Genomic DNA, 19,097 nt, shown 5'->3' with positions numbered 1-19,097 from the left:
TTACTAGCACTACTCTGCTGACTGTCCATGACCAGCCTTGGGTTCTGGGACGCAGCCCGGTACAAAGACGGTTCGGGACAGCTTTTAACAATCCATGGCCGTTGGCAACTATAGACATTGTAAATTCAGAAAGACAGATTGGGTAATCACAGCTCCCTGTAGAATTTGAGCGCTTATATACAGTTGTACTCATAAGTTTATATACCCTGGCAGAATTTATGATTTCTTGGCCATTTTTCAGAGAATATGAATGATAACACAAAAACTTGGACATTTCAACATGACAATGATCCAAAACACAAGGCCAAGTCAACCTGTCATTGGCTACAGCAGAATAAAGTGAAGGTTCTGGAGAGGCTATTTCAGTCTCCTGACCTCAATATCATTGAGCCACTCTGGGGAGATCTCAAACGTGCAGTTCATGCAAGACAGCCCGAGAATTTACAGGAACTGGAGGCTTTTTGCCAAGAGGAATGGGCAGCTTTACCATCTGAGAAGATAAAAAACCTCATCCATAAATACCACAAAAGACTTCAAGCTGTCATTGATGTTAAAGGGGGCAATACACGGTATTAAGAACTGGGGTATCTAAACTTTTGATCAGAGTCATTTGGGTAGTTTCTGTTGCCATTATGATTTAAAAAAGAGTAAACACAGTTGATTGATAATAAATGGCTTCAGCCAAAAACTAACCATGAGTGAAAGAAATGTTTTTGTGTTATCATTCATATTCTCTGAAAAATGGCCAAGAAATCATAAATTTTGCCAGGGTGTGTAAACTTATGAGCACAACTGTATACACTAATTGGAAAATCCAGACTTCCCCACCTCCCTTCCCTCATAAAGCTTCTCTTCCTCTCTCTCCCGCAGGCATTTAGCAGGAGCAAAAGGGAGAGATCAGTTCCTCAATATGAAGCTGCCCTGCCCTGCCCCACTCCTCCTATTCAGCTTTTTTCTGCTGCCCCCCATGTGCTCTCCAACCTCCCTGAGCTCTTTCTCAGCCCCCCTCGTTACTGGCAGCTCTGCCAGATTTCCCCCCTCTCCTGCTGGCTGCTGCAGCAGATATGTCAGGATGGAGAGCTGGGAAGGTTGGGATGACACATTTACTCTATCCATTCATAACTGAAACATAGTAAACTGTGTTTACTATGTCTCAGTTTGTGTCTCAGTTCAATTCATTCTGTGCAGCTGAGGCTGCAGAGATGGAGATTAAGGGCTGTGTCCTCATTCTCTTTTCTCTGTCTTAAAAGCAGAACATCTGTTTAGACCCCTGATATCTCACCAAAGCCCCCCAACAGGGCTTCTAATAAAATTGTAAAAAATAATTTAAAAAATTATAGTGTAGAGGTTTTTTTTTTAAAATAGTAAAAAATAAAAAAACTACTGACACCAGTGGCGAAAACTACCAAGATCACAAAGGTTGAACTTACGACTGGGCCCTAACGTTCCGCCACAGGTCTCGGAGGGAAGGACCCAACCGGGGTTCAGGGGGGCCCTTTATGTTTCTTGCACCGGCTCTGAAAGTTCTAGTTATGCCACCGGCCATAATAAATTAATATTCTGCCCAATGGAATGAATGCCCAAACACTTGGCGCGCCTAAGCGCGTTTGCAATACACGACTTGGGGCAGGCCAGTCAAGTTCCTCCACCCCAAACACGCTCATCCATGTCTTTATGGACCTTGTTTGTACACTGGTGTACAGTCATGTTGGAACAGAAAGGGGCCATCGCCAAACTGTTCCCACAAAGTTGGAAGCATGAAATTGTCCAAAATGTCTTGGTATGCTGACGCCTTAAGAGTTCCCTTCATTGGAACTAAGGGGCCAAGCCCAACCCCTGAAAAAAACCCCACCCCATAATCCCCCCTCCACCAAATGATTTCGACTAGTGCACAAAGCAAGGTCCATAAAGACATGGATAAGCGAGTTGGGGTGGAGGAACTTGACTGGCCTGCACAGAGTCCTGATCTCAACCTGACAGAACACCTTGGGGATGAATTAGAGTGGAGACTGCAAGCCAGGGTCTTCTTGTCCAACATCAGTGCCTGACCTCATAAATGTGCTTCTGGAAGAATGGTCAAACGTTCCCATAGACACACTCCTAAACCTTGTGGACAGCCTTCCCAGAAGAGTTGAAGATGTTATAGCTACAAAGGGTGGGCCAACTCAATATTGAACCCTACGGACTAAGGCCCCCATACACACTATTAGATTTTTTGCAAATTTTGTCTTCAGATTTACCAAAACCATATAATATGAGTTTCAATTTGTATGCAACCAGGCAGGCCCTTGCCCTACATGGTTTTGGTAAATCTGAAGACAAAAATCTGCAGAAAATCTAATAGTGTGTATGGGGCCTTAGACTGGGATGCCTTTAAAGTTCATGTGTGTGTAAAGGTAGGCGTCCCAATACTTTTGGTAATATAATGCAGGTCAGTTGCGGATGTGGGAAAGTGCATCTATAGCATATAAGTATGAATGATCCCTGGGGTTGAAGTCAACGTTCCCATGCTGTGTCGCTCCAGTTACTGTATATAGCAAAGGAAATTTTGCACTTTGTGTTCTTATAATTGTATATCAGATTGGATTTTTTGCATGCTTTTTTTCAGCATTATCTCTGTATCCTGGTGTCATCATGATCCGTTGGCTCATCCTTCTCTTGGTTCTTTGGGAAGCTGAAAATGCTCTGGGTAAGCACTCAGTAGTTTTAGTGGTATAGGAAAAAGTCTGCATCTTCCAAGAAGACCATGATATTTCTGTAGGTCAATGCGCATTGCATGCATCAAAGTACTCCAGTAAAGGCCCTAAAGATGAAAGAATAATGACATGGCCCTCTTCCTCACCTAAACCCCATTGAGAACTTGTGGGCCTTTCTTAAACGGGAGATTTATGGTGAAGGAAAACAGTACACCTCTCTGAACAGTGTCCGGGAGGCTGTGGTTGCTGCTGCACAAAAAGTTAATTGTCATTAGACCAAGAAACTGGGAGACTTCATGAATGGAAGGCTCGCTGAAAAGAAGGGCGGCTATATTGGTCACTGATTTTTTTTTTAACTGTCAGAAATGTTTATTTGTAAATTTTGAGTTTATTTGTTTTTTATTTTCACTTTAACAGATGAAAATAAAGAGTGAGATGGGAGAAATTTTCATTTTTCATTTAGTTGCATAATTCTGCACACTAGTAGTTGCCCAATAAGTGTGCACACATAGATATTCTCCTAAAATGGGCAAAATCTCACTTTTACTTTCTTAACCACTTCCCGCCCGGCCTATAGCAGAATGACGGCCGGGAAGTGGTTCAGTTATCCTGACTGGGCGTCATATGACGTCCAGCAGGATAACAGCCGATGCGTGCCCCTGGGGGCGTGCGTCGCGGCGATCGGTGATGCGGTGCTACACGGATCTCGGTAAAGAGCCTCTGAAGGAGGCTCTTTACCACGTGATTAACCCTGTCCAATCATGGCTGATCACGGTGTAAACAGGAAAAGCCGTTGATCGGCTTGTCCTCCCTCGCGTCTGACAGGCGCGAGTAGAGGAGAGCCGATCGGCGGCTCTCCTGACAGGGGGGGTCTGCGCTGATTGTTTATCAGCGCAGCCCCCCACGGATGCCCACACTGGACCACCAGGGACACCACCAGGACCACCAGGGATGCCCACAACAGATGGATGACCAGGGATGCCATCCTAGACCGCCAGGGATGCCAGTAAGTGCCCAAATAATGCCAGTCAGTGCCAGTCAGTCAGTGCCTGCCAGATGTCTCCTCGTCAGTGATGCCCAGCAGTGCCATCTATCAGTGTCCATCAGTGCCACCCATCAGTGTCCATCAGTGCCACCTATCAGTGCCCATCCGTGCCCACCTATCAGTGTCAATCAGTGCCCACCTGTGCCACCTATCAGTGCCACCCATAAGTACCCATCAGTGCTGCCTATCAGTGCCCATCAGTGCCGCCTATCAATGCCCATCAGTGCTGCATACCAGTGCCACCTATCAGTGCCCATCAGTGCCATCTATCAGTGCCCATCAGTGCCACCTATCAGTGCCCATCAGTGCCACCTCATCAGTGCCAACTCATTGGTGCCACCTCATCAGTGCCCATCAGTGCCACCTTATCAGTGCCCATTATTGCAGCCTCATCAGTGCCTGTCAGTGAAGGAGAAAACTTATTTATTTACAAAATTTTATAACAGAAACAAAGAAAAACTTTTTTTTTTCCTAAATTTTCGGTCTTTTTTTATTTGTTGCGCAAAAAAAATAAAAACCCCAGCAGTGATCAAATACCACCAAAAGAAAGCTCAATTTGTGGGAGCAAAATGATAAAAAATTTGTTTGAGTACAGTGTAGCATGACCGCGCAATTGTCATTCAAATTGCGACAGCACTGAAAGCTAAACATTGGCTTGGGCAGGAAGGGACAAAAGTGCCGGTATTGAAGTGGTTAAATATTCAGGTTTGAGGCTTATTAACATGTTGGATTGATCAAGAACACTGTAGATGTTCAATAATTAAATGAATCCTCAAAAATGCAAGTTGCCTAATAATTGTGCACACCAGTGGCTGCCGGTGGTTATTTTCTTGGGGGGGGGGGGGGGGGGGGACGGTCAAATCGTAATACAACCCCCAGCCCCCACAAACCCCTCCGTCAGTCTATCCTGATTGGATAGATTCATAGCAGCGCAGCCATTGGCTCCCACTGCTGTCAATCAGATCGAATGACACGGGAGCCAGGGGACGGGGCCGAGTCTATGTCAATAGACTCAGCAGCAGGGCATGGGAGCGCGTTCACACGAGTGCCCCGAGGGAGAGCGGCTCTCCAAAGAGGCACTCAAGAAGAGGAGGAGCCAGGAGCGCCGCTGAGGGACCTCAGAAGAGGAGGATTGGGGCCACTCTGTGCAAAACAAACTGCAGAGGAGGTAGGTATGACATGTTTGTTTAAAAAAAAAACGAACCTTTAGATATCTCTTAAGACCCCTTTCACACTGGGGCAGCCCGTGCGTTCGCGGTAAAGCACTTTTTAGGCGCTTTGGAAGCGCTGACCCATGCCATGGGCAGGGGCGTTTTGGAAGCGCTGTATACAGCACTCCCAAACTGCCCCAAAGATGCTGCTTGCAGGACTTTTTCTAATGTCCCGCAAGCACGCCACCCAGTGTGAAATCACTCGGGCTTTCACATTCAGGTGGCATGGAAGGCAGTTTTTAGGCACTTTACAGGCGCTATTTCTAGCACTAAAATGCCTGAAAACTGCTTCAGTGTGAAAGGGGTCTTAGATATAGTGTCTTGTTTATCTTTTATTCAAAGAAGGATGGGTTTGTCATCCTATTACGGTAAGTAGAAATTTCGATGGGTCCAACAGAGACCTTATGAGACCAAAGGAATGATCATACACAGTGGCGGCTGCTGCTCACTTTTCTTGGGGGGGCTGCCAACGCTTAACCCCCTCCATCGTTTGATCCATCGATCGCCGCTTTGATTGCACATCACCTGCCAGGCCCCCCGCCAGTCCCACACTTACCCCATCCAGGTTGCGGCTTCAGCGCCCCCCCCCCCCCCCCAGTCTCCTCCTGAGCCCCGGTGGTCGCTTCTCCTCTCGGCCAATCAGGACTTAGGAATCACAGCCAATCGGGTCTTAGGACCAGCTTCCTGATTGGCCAGGAGGAGAAGCAGGAAGACATTAGTGAACATTAATTCACTAATGTCACACAACTGGGTGAGCTCCGGCCGCAGTGCTCTGCGCCCCAAGCCCACTCTTTTTGAAGCCAATTAAAGCCTCAAGCTCTAATCATGTGCTTACAAAAAAAACATTGAAATTCATGCGTCCGGCGCCCTGCATGTAGATTAGGGTCCGGGTGCATGAGTTAGGGGGGTGGCGCCCCTGCGCCCTGTATGAGCGGCCGCCACTGATCATACAAAAAAGGAATAGGAAAATAGGAAAGAAAAGATAAGAAAGAAAAAGGTTTAAAGATTAAAAAGTACTGTGTGCCAATTGTTGCAGTCCAGGGGCAATTCTTTAATGGAAATAGCCCTGGAGTCATCAATATGATATTTACTGTATTTATCGGCGTATAACACGCACTTTTTTCCCCTTAAAATCAGGGGAAAATCGCGGGTGCGTGTTATACGCCGATCCCCTGCGATCCGGAGCTGCCAGATTTTCAAAATCGCCGACCGTGATTTGAAAATGGCGCCACCGGCGCCGAAATACACAGTGCCGGTCCTCGGCTCTTCTCGGCCACTTTCGTCTTCACTCGAGCGCCGCCCGAACCTAGCCGAGTGTACTCGGCTAGGTTCGGATAGCTCCGCTCGGGACTACGAGTGGAGCCGAAAGTAAAAGAGAGCCGCCCGAGAAGAGCCGAGGACCGGCTCTGTGTATTTCGGCGCCGGCGGCGCCATTTTCAAATTGCGGTCGGCGATTTTGAAAGACAGGATGGCAGGGGTCCGGGATCACAGGATGCGAGGCTGCACTGGGGAAGGCTGCACTGGGGAAGGCTGCACTGACAAGGCTGCACTGGGGAAGGCTGCACTGACGAAGGCTGCACTGGGGAAGGCTGCACTGGGGAAGGCTGCACTGGGGAAGGCTGCACTGACAAGGCTGCACTGACAAGGCTGCACTGGGGAAGGCTGCACTGGGGAAGGCTGCACTGACATGGCTGCACTGACATGGCTGCACTGACATGGCTGCACCGGGAAAGGCTGCACTGACAAGGCTGCACTGACAAGGCTGCACTGACATGCCTGCACTGACATGCCTGCACTGACATGCCTGCACTGGGGCAAGGCTGCACTGAGAAGGCTGCAATGATGGGCATTTAAATGTAAGTTTTTTTTCCTTCAACTTCCCTCCTAAAAGTTTTTTTTCCCTTAAAATTCCCTCCTAAATTGGGGTGCGTGTTATACGCCGGTGCGTGTTATACTCCGATAAATACGGTAATCCACGGTTCCCAGGATCTTTCAAATTATTTAACCTTATCATTTAAAATGGCTGAAAGATGCTCATTAATCATGATCCAGGATAGTTTTGCCTTTAGCCTAGGTTCCCATTGGAGCGATTTGGCATGCGATTTGACAAGTCAATCACGTGCCAAATTGGCGGAAAGTTACGGCAGTGGCACCGCTTGAATCGGTGCAAAGCCACATTTGCGGCGCCGCACCGATTCCTAAAAGTAGTTTCTGTACTACTTTTGGCGAGTTCAGGGTGCGATTTCCATAGACATCTGTGCAGCAACCCGCACAGATGTCTCTGAAATCGCCCCTAAGTTGGGACTGATATGCGGGAATTAAATTGTGCTAATTTTTTTTTTTTTTTTTTACGATAAAATTGTGCGGTAATCTGTTAAGTACAATTCACAAACAAAACAGGAACTAAAAAAAGTGCAATATTTAACCCTTTTGGTGGCGGTAACCAGTGCGGTACCAGAAATAGGGGCCTATTCAAACCCTCAGGAAGGGGCATTCCACCCACTGAGATCCTAATTCAACCCACAAAACACCCCCAGGAAGGGATATTATTCCACCCACAGAAAGGGGGGGCAATACTACCCTCAGAAAGGGGTCTAATTCCACCCACAGAGGACCCACAGAAAGTTGGCACCAGCAGTGAACACACAAAAATGTGGCATTAAACATCACAAATACACAAGTATTTTTATTTTATTTTTTTATTAAATCAAAAAGGCATGATGTGCAGTGCAAATTAAATGCTAACATCTGCTGAAAATAAAACATCAAGAACTTTAAAAAAAAAAAAAAAAATTTTTTAAGTAAACGTTTACAAAAGTGCAACAATGGAGTATTACTCCAGCTAGAAGTGACCTCCTGAAGTGTCCAGTGTATTACTTTTGGTTATATACACCATTACAAGTTAAACCTGAATAGGAACATGAAAAATAAATAAAGATATTAAAAAAAAAAAATTATAAAAAAAAATTTAGTCCTGTTTTCTTTAGTTTCCACAATATAAACATATGCGACAGCACAGAATTGGGCCAAAAACATAGAAAAGAGCATTTTCAATAACTCTAGTAGACCATACATTTACAAAAAAAAAAAATCATGTTTCTATGAATGTATGACATGATGGATTTAGTAAAGGGGCTTGGATTACCAAGGTAGTTCAAATTGCAATGCCTTCAAATACAGAGTACTGTAAATCTTAGATTAAAAGATTGTTTTTTGCAAAAGAAAGAGTAAAATATCATAAGGAAATTACCTTAACAACTCTTAACCACAGAAACGTGCGATAAATTACTGCATGAGAAAATGCGGTAGTTACCGAACAGTTTAAAAAAATACCACATTCGTTATTTAACGCTAAATTCTTAGCAAATTGAACTTTCACAATTGATTTACCGCATGCGTTATTTTGACGCGTTTTATTTGCCGTTATTTAACTAGTCCCCTCATAGGCGTGCGCTGCCTGTTGCATTAGGTGTGCACCCTTAACCGAAGCTTAAACACACATGCGTGTGTGTACGCATATTAAATATATATACACACACACACACTTTTTATTTTTTATTTTTTTATACATTTACATGCCGCAGATTCAATTACACTCTCTGTTGGTTTTAGTAGGTGTAGTACCCACTGACAGTGACAAATTCAAATGAATGCCGGTGCTCTGCAAGCACTGTTCCAGTGTGCAGTATGAGCTGAACACACAGCTTACACCAAGGGTGGGGCACAGGAACTCAAGTGACTCTTTGCTAGGACACAGATGGCACCTTTGCATTGTAATTGGAGAGGGGGACCTAGAATTGTGATAGGAGGCGGGCATTGTGACAGGGGGAGGGTACCTGTGTATTGTGACAGGAGAGGGGGGTACCTGGGCAATGTGACAGAAGGGGGGATATCTGGGCAGTATTGCAGGGGGGGTACCTGGGCAGTATTACAGGAGGGGGGTATCTGGGCAGTATTACAGGAGTGGGGGGGCACCTGGGCAGTGTGACAGGAGGGGGGGTATCTGGGCAATATTACAGGAGAGGGTTTACCTGGGCAGTATTACAGGAGTAGGGGGTACCTGGGCAATGTGACAGGAGGGGGGTATCTGGGCAGTATTACAGGCGTGGGTACCTGGGCAGTATTACAGAAAGGGGGGTACCTGGGCAGTGTGACAGGAGGGGGGTATCTGGGCAGTGTGACAGGAGGGGGGGTATCTGGGCAGTGTTACAGGAGGGGGGTACCTGGGCAGTGTGACAGGAGGGGGTATCTAGGCAGTATTACAGGAGGGGGGTACCTGGGCAGTGTTACAGGAGGGGGGTACCTGGGCAGTGTGACAGGAGGGGGTATCTAGGCAGTATTACAGGAGGGGGTACCTGGGCAGTATTACAGGAGGGGGTACCTGGGCAGTATTACAGGAGGGGGGTACCTGGGCAGTACTACAGGAGGGGGGTACCTGGGCAGTACTACAGGAGGGGGGTACCTGGGCAGTGTGACAGGAGGGGGTATCTAGGCAGTATTACAGGAGGGGGGTACCTGGGCAGTATTACAGGAGGGGGGTACCTGGGCAGTATTACAGGAGGGGGGTACCTGTGCAGTATTACAGGAGGGGGGTACCTGTGCAGTATTACAGGAGGGGGGTACCTGGGCAGTATTACAGGAGGGGGGTACCTGGGCAGTGTGACAGGAGGGGGTATCTAGGCAGTATTACAGGAGGGGGGTACCTGTGCAGTATTACAGGAGGGGGGTACCTGTGCAGTATTACAGGAGGGGGGTACCTGGGCAGTTGGACAGGAGGGGAGTACCTGGGCAGTATTACAGGAGGGGGGTACCTGTGCAGTATTACAGGAGGGGGGTACCTGGGCAGTACTACAGGAGGGGGGTACCTGGGCAGTGTGACAGGAGGGGAGTACCTGGGCAGTATTACAGGAGGGGGATACCTGGGCAGTGTGACAGGAGGTTGGCAGGATAACAAGAGGAGGGAGCAGACTAACATAAGGAGGACAGACAGTGTGACAGGAGGACACATGGAGGGGACACACTATTCTCTCTCACTGTGTAATGCTGGCACCGGCCCTCACTCAATCATCACACACAGTCACAAAGAATGATAACAATTCCCCCCTCAACCCCCCCTCCTCCTGCTCTGAAGGGAGGGGGCAGGGCTGGACCGAGTTGGTTGCCAGAATCTCTCTTCTTCATCAGCAGAAACTCTCAGAGAGAACTTCTCTTCTTCTCCCCCGCTGCAGGATACTGGCTCCTTATATATATATAAATAAATAAATGCACACTTACTTTCTTGCTGACAAGTCAGCAGAGTTCATATCGAGTTGCTTTTTTTTTTTTGGTCCATCGTGTGTCTGTCTGGCTGCCTGCCCTGCTCAGTGCTGTCTCACTGCTCACCTCACTGAGCCACCCGCCTGTCGATATCCAGGCTGAGCCTCCGAGAGAGGAGGCTGTGGGTGGGCGGAGTGCAGATGTATATCACTCCGCCACCACCTGTGGGACCTGCAGCCGGAACTATAGAAGACCCATCGGAATATGCGGCTGGATTACTCCGCGGCTGTGGTCCCGGCGACTCCCTAGTCCCTGCTTAATCACCTCCCACTCGCAGCACACAGATGTTTTTGCTTGCCCAGTGGTGACATGAGTTACACAGACAATGTCGCAGGCTCGCAGCAGTCACAACTAGCACTAGCAGTGAGAGCACAGGGATGATTAGGGTGTGCCTGGGCACACCCGGCACACCCCGTGGGCACGCCTATGAGTCCCCTCATGTCTACAACCTCTAAAACACAATGGAGAGGCTCCTGTATTATAGGAAGTTATAATACACCATCTTAGACCATATACCTTCTTAGTAGAACTTTGTAATTTGCTTCTATGATAGAAGTGTTAACCAAGGATCTGGAAGCATTATGCACTAATGTTTGTAATAGAGAATTAACATTCGTGAAGCAGCAAATTATGAAATCTCGAAATGCAGCGCACAATTCTCTTCTTCTTTAATGGGATAATAATGAAGCTGCTTTGCTGGTGATACTGATGGAGTTTTTGCAAATGAATTTTCAAAGGCTTTTTTTTTCTAGTGATATCAAGAATAATATTATTATGCTTTTTTTTTCTTTTTATTTGGTGCAAGTTACCACAACACCATTATCCCGTAGTTTTTAAGATCAAAGATACAACTATGTTGGTGTCCCTTGTTAATTTTACATTATATTTTTTTTAAATGTAACTGCCTACTTCCAAACTGTCATTTGAAGTAAAACACATAGCCAAGTATTATTCTACACATTTTTTCTATTGTGCATTAAAAAAAAAAAAAAAAATAGACATGCTATCTGCCAATAGAAAATAACCAAAAATTGCATTCTCTGCATCCAAAAATATAGAAAATTTACCAAATCAAATCATTATTCAACCAAAAAAATAATGCTGAAGCAATAACTCCAAGGCTAATAATAAATAAAACGTTATCTCCTCCGATTCCACAACATGTCTGGTTGACGAACGGCCGTTCAGAAACTAACTGAAATGCACTAAATGAAAAGCGATAAATGAAAAACGCGAAAAGAAAAGCGCGAATCAACACTCACCAAACTTCTACTAACACAAAAGTAGCAGAAGGAGCCCAAAGGGTGGCGCTAAAGAGCTGAAAATACACGTAGTACATCTAGTACGGCACTACGTTTGTAATTGTTGGCCAACATTTGTGTGACCGTGTGTATGCAAGACAAGTTTGAGCCAACGCCCTTCGGACAAAATTCCACGGTTTTGTTGTCGGAAAGTCCGATCGTGTGTACGAGGCTTTAGTTGAATTGAGCTTTAAATATATATATTTTTTAATGAAAGTTTTTTTAGCCATTGCTTTTTAATGGTTTCCAGATTCTCATCTTCAGGGCTTCAGGTGATAATGTTCTGTCCCAAGGAGCGAGTCCCCTAAACAATGTTCCTGACACACTGGGACGCCATGCAGAGGTAGCTTGGAGAAGCAGCATTCTGGTGTCGGGAAGAATGTATTATCTGAAGCCTAGAAGAAGGGGATGCATTGGATGCCAACTTTTAAAGTGACCCAGGTCAGATGTAATCAAAGCTTACACTGTAAATGAAGAACATTCATACTTATGTGTGGATTTCAAACTTTGCCTCAAACAAGATGGATTTTTTTTCACAGAGTGGGCTTTGTTTACAAGTGGTGACAGGGTCACTTAAAGGGTTAGTTCACCTTTACCAAAAAACTGCCTGTGTAGGTACGGGGGAATTGTAGATAAAAACAAACTTTGCAGTTTTAACTAAAGGTAAACAGTGCCCTATAGGTGTAGGCCCCCTATTGGTGTGGACCATTTACATATCTCCCGATGTCTGGCCAAAAAACACCCAGAAATGACACCATCCTGTCCTGCCTTGTTGCTAGGATGTTGCTAAGACACTCTCAACTATTACTGTTCACCCCCAACAAGACAGGAGCAAACTCACAAACCCATGCATAGGTGTGGTCCACTATTTCTTCAGTTGAAGCATTGCTGAGCTCAGAGCTGCTGCCACAGGTAGAGAGAGAGTGCATGCAAGGGGGGTTTGAATCAGCAACATCCTGGCGACAAGGCAGGACATTGGGTATGCCATCTCTGGGAGTTTTTGGGCCAGGCTTCAGGAGGTACAGTAGGTTAAATGGCCTACAGCTATAGGACATTATAAGCCATTTACCTACACTCCTTACCTGTATAGGCAGTTGTTGTTTTTTTGGGGGGTAAAAATGAATTAACCCTTTAAAATAACAAATTATGTGCATCTAACCAACTTACAGATTCATCCTCCTCCACCATTTTATTTTGAACTATAGCATTTGTTTTAGGATGCTTTGGTTAAAGTGGGGTTCCACCCAGGGAGTCCATTAAAAAAAAAAAAAAAATTAAAAGTCAGCAGCTACAAATACTGCAGCTGCTGACTTTTAATTGGACACTTAACTGTCCCTGGGTCCAGCGATGCGGGGGTACGAAGCCCCGCTCGTCCCCCCCTCCGCTCGTCGGCGCCGGCATTTCAACTGTGGGCGCTGGGCTGTGGCTTCACAACCTGGCACCCACTGCGTATGCGCGAGCGGCGCCGCGTGCCATGATTGGCCGCTAAATCACCTGGGACCTGTAATGGGTCCCAGATGATTGACAGGAGGGAGGGAACAGAGCGGAGCCCTTCCTGTGCCGAGGCGGAAGTGATGTCACCAGCCCAGGCAAAGGAAGAGGCAGACTACGAGGGACCACCTAGCAACAGGCATTTAGAGGTAAGTAAAAAAAAAAAAAATATCCAAATGTTTTTTTGTTTTTGGAATTTTTCAGGTATGTTTGTTTTTTTGGGTGGAACCCCACTTTAACTAGAACTGGTAATTGTATATTTTTATTGCCAACAAGAACTTTTTTCTACTTTTCTTCGCAGGATGCCCATCTATTGTAAGCCGCTCCCAGTGGGCAGCCAGGAGATCTTCATGTACAACAAGACTGAGTACTCCAGTGCCGGGCGTAATCATCCACCACACCGCCGGAGCTTTCTGCTCCAACCGAAATTCATGCAACGCTCAAATGAGGAACATACAACACTTTCACATGAACACCAGAAAATGGTGTGACATTGGATACAAGTAAGAAACATATATGGGAAGGCTAAATAGAAGGAGATAGCAGGGAGCCATATTGAGCTAGTACATCATAGCATACCTTATACGAAGAACTAAAATGTATATATTACAGCTTACCCATCTTTAGATGTGGTGGCTGCATTGGTCTTCCGTAAGGCTCTTTTTCCTTTTATTTTCACATGGTAAGCCTGCCAGTAAAACTTTTCGGTCCTTGAGTGGTAACACTTATTTATAGTAGTGTATCTATTGAGGAGCAGTATAGTCATCCTAGTCCAGGAAATGTGTTAAGCTCGCCATACACCTAACTTAGGCTGGCCATACACAGTGCAAATTTCTTTCCTGCAAACACGGGTTGCAGGAAAGAAATTTGCACTATTCCCCCATCAACACAAGCAGAGCTGACAGGGGAATCAGTAATTGTCTTCTCCTGGCGGGGGAAGCCTTCCCCACCAGGAGAAGACAGTGAATATCGTTAGCGGCTATAGCAACAGCTTGCGAAAATTACAAGCAAATCCGGCAGACTGGTTGTACCCAAGTTGCCCATTAATGCTGAATCGAACCGTGTATACGGGGAAGATGAATGAATCTCCCACTATGGCTGTTGTAGAGGGCTGTACCAAAAGTAATAAAAGCGGGCCTAACTTTTTTTTTCTAAAGTGGGCCTAACTTTTTTATTAACTTACATAGATCATTCAAATTTCACATCTTGGTAGAGTAACTCTCCCTCTATATTAGGTCTTCTTCTTTTTCACTGCAGGTAAATAATGGATTCCAAGCTAAAGCAATGCGCTATCATTGAGTTCTTAGCGAAGTAGGGGTGCAGGCTGTCCGACATCCACAGAAAGCTACAGAATGTTTACAGAGATGACACCATTGACAAGAGCAATGCACACAAATGGATGAAGAAACTGTGTATTCTCATAATAAACATTCTGTAGCCTTCTGTGGACTGTGGACAGCCTGCACCCCTCATTCATCAAGAACTCAATGACTTCACATTGCTTCTGCTTGGCATCTATTATTTACAGTGCCTTGAAAAAGTATTCATACCCCTTTCAATTTTCCACATTTTGTCATGTTATGTGATAGACCAACACACAGTGGCACATAATTGTGAAGTGTAAAAAAATGATAAATGGTTTGCAAACTTTTTTTTAAAAATAAATATGTGAAAAGTGTGGCGTGTATTTGTATTCAGCCCCCCTGATTCAATACTTTGTAGAACCACCTTTCACTGCAATTACAGCTACAAGTCTTTTTGGGGATGTCTCTACCAGCTTTGTACATCTAGAGAGGGACATTTTTGCCCATTCTTCTTTGCAAATATCTCAAGTTCTGTCAGATTGGATGGAGAGCGTCTGTGAACAGCAATTTTCAAGTCTTGCCACAGATTCTCAACTGGATTTAGATCTGGACTTTGACTGGGTCATTCTAAGCTTTGATCTAAACCATTCCATTGTAGCTCTGGCTTTATGTTTAGGGTCCTTGTCCTGCTGGAAGGTGAACCTCCGCCCCAGTCTCAAGTCTTTTGCAGACTCTAACAGGTTTTCTTCTAAGATTGCCCTGTATTTGGCTCCATTCATCTTCCCATCAACTCTGACCAGCTACCCTGTCCCTGCTGAAGAAAAGCATCCCCACAACATGTTGCTGCCACCACCATGTTTCACGGTGGGGATGGTGTGTTCAGGCTGATGTGCAGTGTTAGTTTTCCGCCACACATAGCTTTTTGTTTTTAGGCCAAAAAGTTAAATTGTGGTCTCATCTGACCAGTGCACCTTCTTCCACATCTTTGCTGTGTCCCCCACATGGCTTCTCACAAACTGCATACAGGACTTCTTATGGATTTGTTTCAACAATGGCTTTCTTCTTGCTACTCTTCCATAAAGACCAGTATTTGTGGAGAGCACAACTAATAGTTGTCCTGTGGACAGATTCTCCCACCTGAGCTGTGGATATCTGCAGCTCCTCTGCAGCTCCTCCAGAGTTACCATGGACCTCTTGGCTGCCTCTCTGATGAATGCTCTCCTTGCCCAGCCTGTCAGTTTAGGTGGACGGCCATGTCTTGGTAGGTTTGCAGTTGTGCCATACTCTTTCCATTTTTGGATGATGGATTGAACAGTGCTCCGTGAGATGTTCAAAGCTTGGGATATTTTTTTATAACCTAACCCTGTTTTAAACACAACTTTATCCCTGACCTGTCTGACGTGCTCCTTGGCCTTCATGATGCTGTTTGTTCACTAAGGTTCTCTAACAAACCTCTGAGGACTTCACAGAACAGCTGTATTTATACTGAGATTAAATTACACACAGGTGGACTCCATTTTTCATAATTAGGTGACTTCTGAAGGCAATTGGTTCCACTAGATTTTAGTTGGGGTATCAGAGTAAAGGAGGCTAAATACAAATGTACACCACACTTTTCACATATTTATTTGTAAAAAATTTTGAAAACCATTTGTCATTTTCCTTCCATTTCACATTTATGTGCCACTTTGTGTTGGTCTATTACATAAAATCCCAATAAAATACATTAAAGTTTTTGGTTGTAACATGAAAAAATGTGGAAAATTTCAAGGGGTATGAATACTTTTTAAAGGCACTGTACCTGCAGTTAAAAAGAAGAAGAGCTAATATAGAGGAAGAGTTACTCTACCAACATGTAAAATGAGAATGACCTATGTAAGCTAATACAAAAATGTATGCCCACTTTGTATTACTTTCGGTGCAGTCATCTATTTTAACAGCCAGCGCTGCCGGCTGTCAAAATAGCCAAACAGCGACTGCATCAGATTGGATGAAGCTGTTTGTCAGGTCACCTAGAGGCAGGGTGACAGATGCACACCGTTGGGATCAGGAGTGCACCACAAGGCAGTGGACCCTACGGCTGACTGCTGCGGATGGGAGTCCGGGTGGTAAGGAAGGCAGGGCCGCTGGGACACAAACACTGATCCCACCGGGGCTAGAGCGTAGGATTCCCTGGGGCGCGGAGTCTAAGAGCCAGCAGGTGTTCACCAGAGCCTCTAGAGGTGAGAATGGACTGGGCTGCAACTGGCTCCAGGTCGCGGCCCCCAGGGTCCCCCAGCTCACACCCACAGTAGGTAACAGGAGGATAGGGATAGTAAAGAATAAGCCAAGGTCAGGGCCACAAGCAGACAAGGACAACAGAGTACACGCCAAGGTTCAGGGTCACAGGCAAACAGGGATAGTCGGGGACACGCCAGAGGTCAGGGTCATGAGCAGACAGGAATAGTAGAGAACACGCCAAAGTCGGTAACAGAAACAAACATAGAGCACACGGCAGGCAGGAACAGGAAGCCAAACACACAAAGGTTGATCAGCAGGGCTGACCTGCAGTGCAGAGTTTAATATAGAGTTCTCTGATATGAGCTGGGGTGGAGCCGTGCTAGAGGAGAGTTAATAAAAGCAGTCAGGTGAGAGTCAGCTGGTCTTTAGAGATGAACACATGGGAACAGGTAAGCTGATAGACAACACTATTGCATAACCATGACACTGTTATTGGGCTGACAATTTTCCACCTGACTACTTTTAATCAAAGGATATTGGATCAGGAGGCAGTTGACAGGGCTGCTGAATAAGCACATTTCGGCTACTTCATTGGGAATCTACCAAAATTTGATCAGCTACAGAACACTTTCCCTGAATCCCTCTTTCTGGGATCAATCTGCTCTCCAATGGAGGTGTACTTTCCACACCACAAACATAAATCCAAAATAAGATGAATCAACATCCATTCGATAGCTTTTTTTTTTTTTAACAGATCCTTTTGATAGCTTAAAACTTCCCATATAATTCTAAATGAGTAAATCTCTTTATACTAAAATACATACAATAGAAAATATTTGAGACCTTCTGGAATTCTAATACCCAGATGGTAAATCCAGAAAGGTTACTTAGACAAAAATCTGGCTTTTACTTCAACCCCTTTTAATTTAATAGAATAAAGTATAATCTTGCCCGTGCTGGTTCAAAAAATGCCTACAGACATTAGAGGGATGAGTCATTTGTGGAATATTTGAGTCCTTGATATGTTCTCCCATTCTTGTTTTCAAAGGCCTCACAGTTCATCTAAGATATCGTTTGATGTAACTAAATAAATGATGGATTATTGTTTTGGTAACTGATTATCTCTCATTATTTTCCACAGCTTCCTCATTGGAGAGGATGGAACTGTGTATGAAGGTCGGGGGTGGACAACTCAAGGAGCTCATGCTAAATCTTATAACCAAAACATTGGTATTTGCTTCATGGGAACCTTTACAAGTAAGTGGTGGTGCAGATCATCTTTAGAGGACCAAATAGAGAGTCAGCTCCTGTAGCCTGTCCCTTTAAATAGAAAGGAATAAGGCTGTGCTTGTTTGGGTAAATCCCTTAGTGGTGCCCACTTGTCATTAAACCCTGTTACTGGAGGGGGGTTCCGGTGGCAGACCTGATTGTCTCCTCAGATTTTCTGTTTTGGTCCCCTTACTGGCCTTCCTGTACAATGTAATAATGATATGTAGATGATTACATACCGGCCAATGTGCTCAAAGTCAGCATAAGTGGGAACTTGCCGGATCCCACCCAGCAATCCTTGTATTTTGTCTATAATTTTTAAAACCCAACAAGAAATTAAATTTGAAAAAATGATAGACCCCAACAAATCACTGAACGATGATAAAGGCTGCAAAGGGTGGGAAGGCAGCATCTAGCAAGCAAGTACCATTGTTGCTGTTACACCATTGCACCATTGCAATATACAGTATGCTATCTCTGCCTAACCAGAACTATCAGCTTTTCCTAACCAGCTCCAAAACACACTGACAATATGGCTGCCCACCCTTTAAAATAAGGAGGTGGGGTTATGCATCCCTTCATATTATCACCTCTTGTGACTAATCTTGCCAGGAGCAAAGGTTTTGCCACATGGGCAAGGGTGCTATTTAAAAAGCTGACTTATAAAGGGGCTTTCCGTCAGGAAGCAGAGTAGGACCTAATTGTATCTAATTGCAAGAGAATGACTTCTACATAACAGCAAGCCAGCAAACTTTTCTAAAGCCATATTCTTTAATTGCTTCCTCCACTAAAGCTGTCAATTGATTTTAATGACTATCTTTGTCTCCGCCGTACAGATCGTGCCCCGAACAGTGCAGCCCTAAGGGCTGCCAGAAATCTTATCAGTTGTGGGGTGGCCAGAAAATACATCAAGAGAGATTATAGACTACGTGGTCACCGAAACGTGAATCCAACCAGCTGTCCTGGAAATAGCCTCTACAATGTCATTCGAGGATGGCCTCACTTTAAAGCTTGAGACAGATCAACAATATGCTCTATGCTTATTGTACAAAACCCAACAGGCAATTTAACTAAATAAATTGAAACAAGGCTTTTAGCCTTTAGTGGCCAAGATCATACGTGTATGTGCATATGTGTAATAAAATTGCTTACAGAAATCAGCCACGGGCACGTCATGAAAGGGAAACATGTCCAGATTAATTAAAATCACTGCTTTGATTTGTCCTTGCAAGCACAACAATAAA

The 19,097-nt window shown here is 45.1% G+C and overlaps 1 protein-coding gene across 1 annotated transcript in view; it reads left to right on the top strand.

Moving 5' to 3' along the window:
• LOC141111289 (peptidoglycan recognition protein 1-like) overlaps positions 1–19,097 on the top strand; it is a 31,370-nt gene extending 12,273 nt beyond the window's left edge. The window contains exons 2-5 of the mRNA XM_073603487.1: positions 2,609–2,689; positions 13,362–13,563; positions 17,726–17,841; positions 18,690–19,097. Of these exons, the coding sequence (XP_073459588.1) occupies positions 2,635–2,689; positions 13,362–13,563; positions 17,726–17,841; positions 18,690–18,868 (552 nt within the window). The 5' untranslated portion in view covers positions 2,609–2,634 and the 3' untranslated portion in view covers positions 18,869–19,097. The remainder of the gene's footprint in view (positions 1–2,608; positions 2,690–13,361; positions 13,564–17,725; positions 17,842–18,689) is intronic.

This window comes from Aquarana catesbeiana, linkage group LG01 (assembly GCF_042186555.1).
Source record: "Aquarana catesbeiana isolate 2022-GZ linkage group LG01, ASM4218655v1, whole genome shotgun sequence".
NCBI lineage: Eukaryota > Metazoa > Chordata > Amphibia > Anura > Ranidae > Aquarana > Aquarana catesbeiana.
This window is presented reverse-complemented; position numbering and strand designations above follow the sequence as displayed.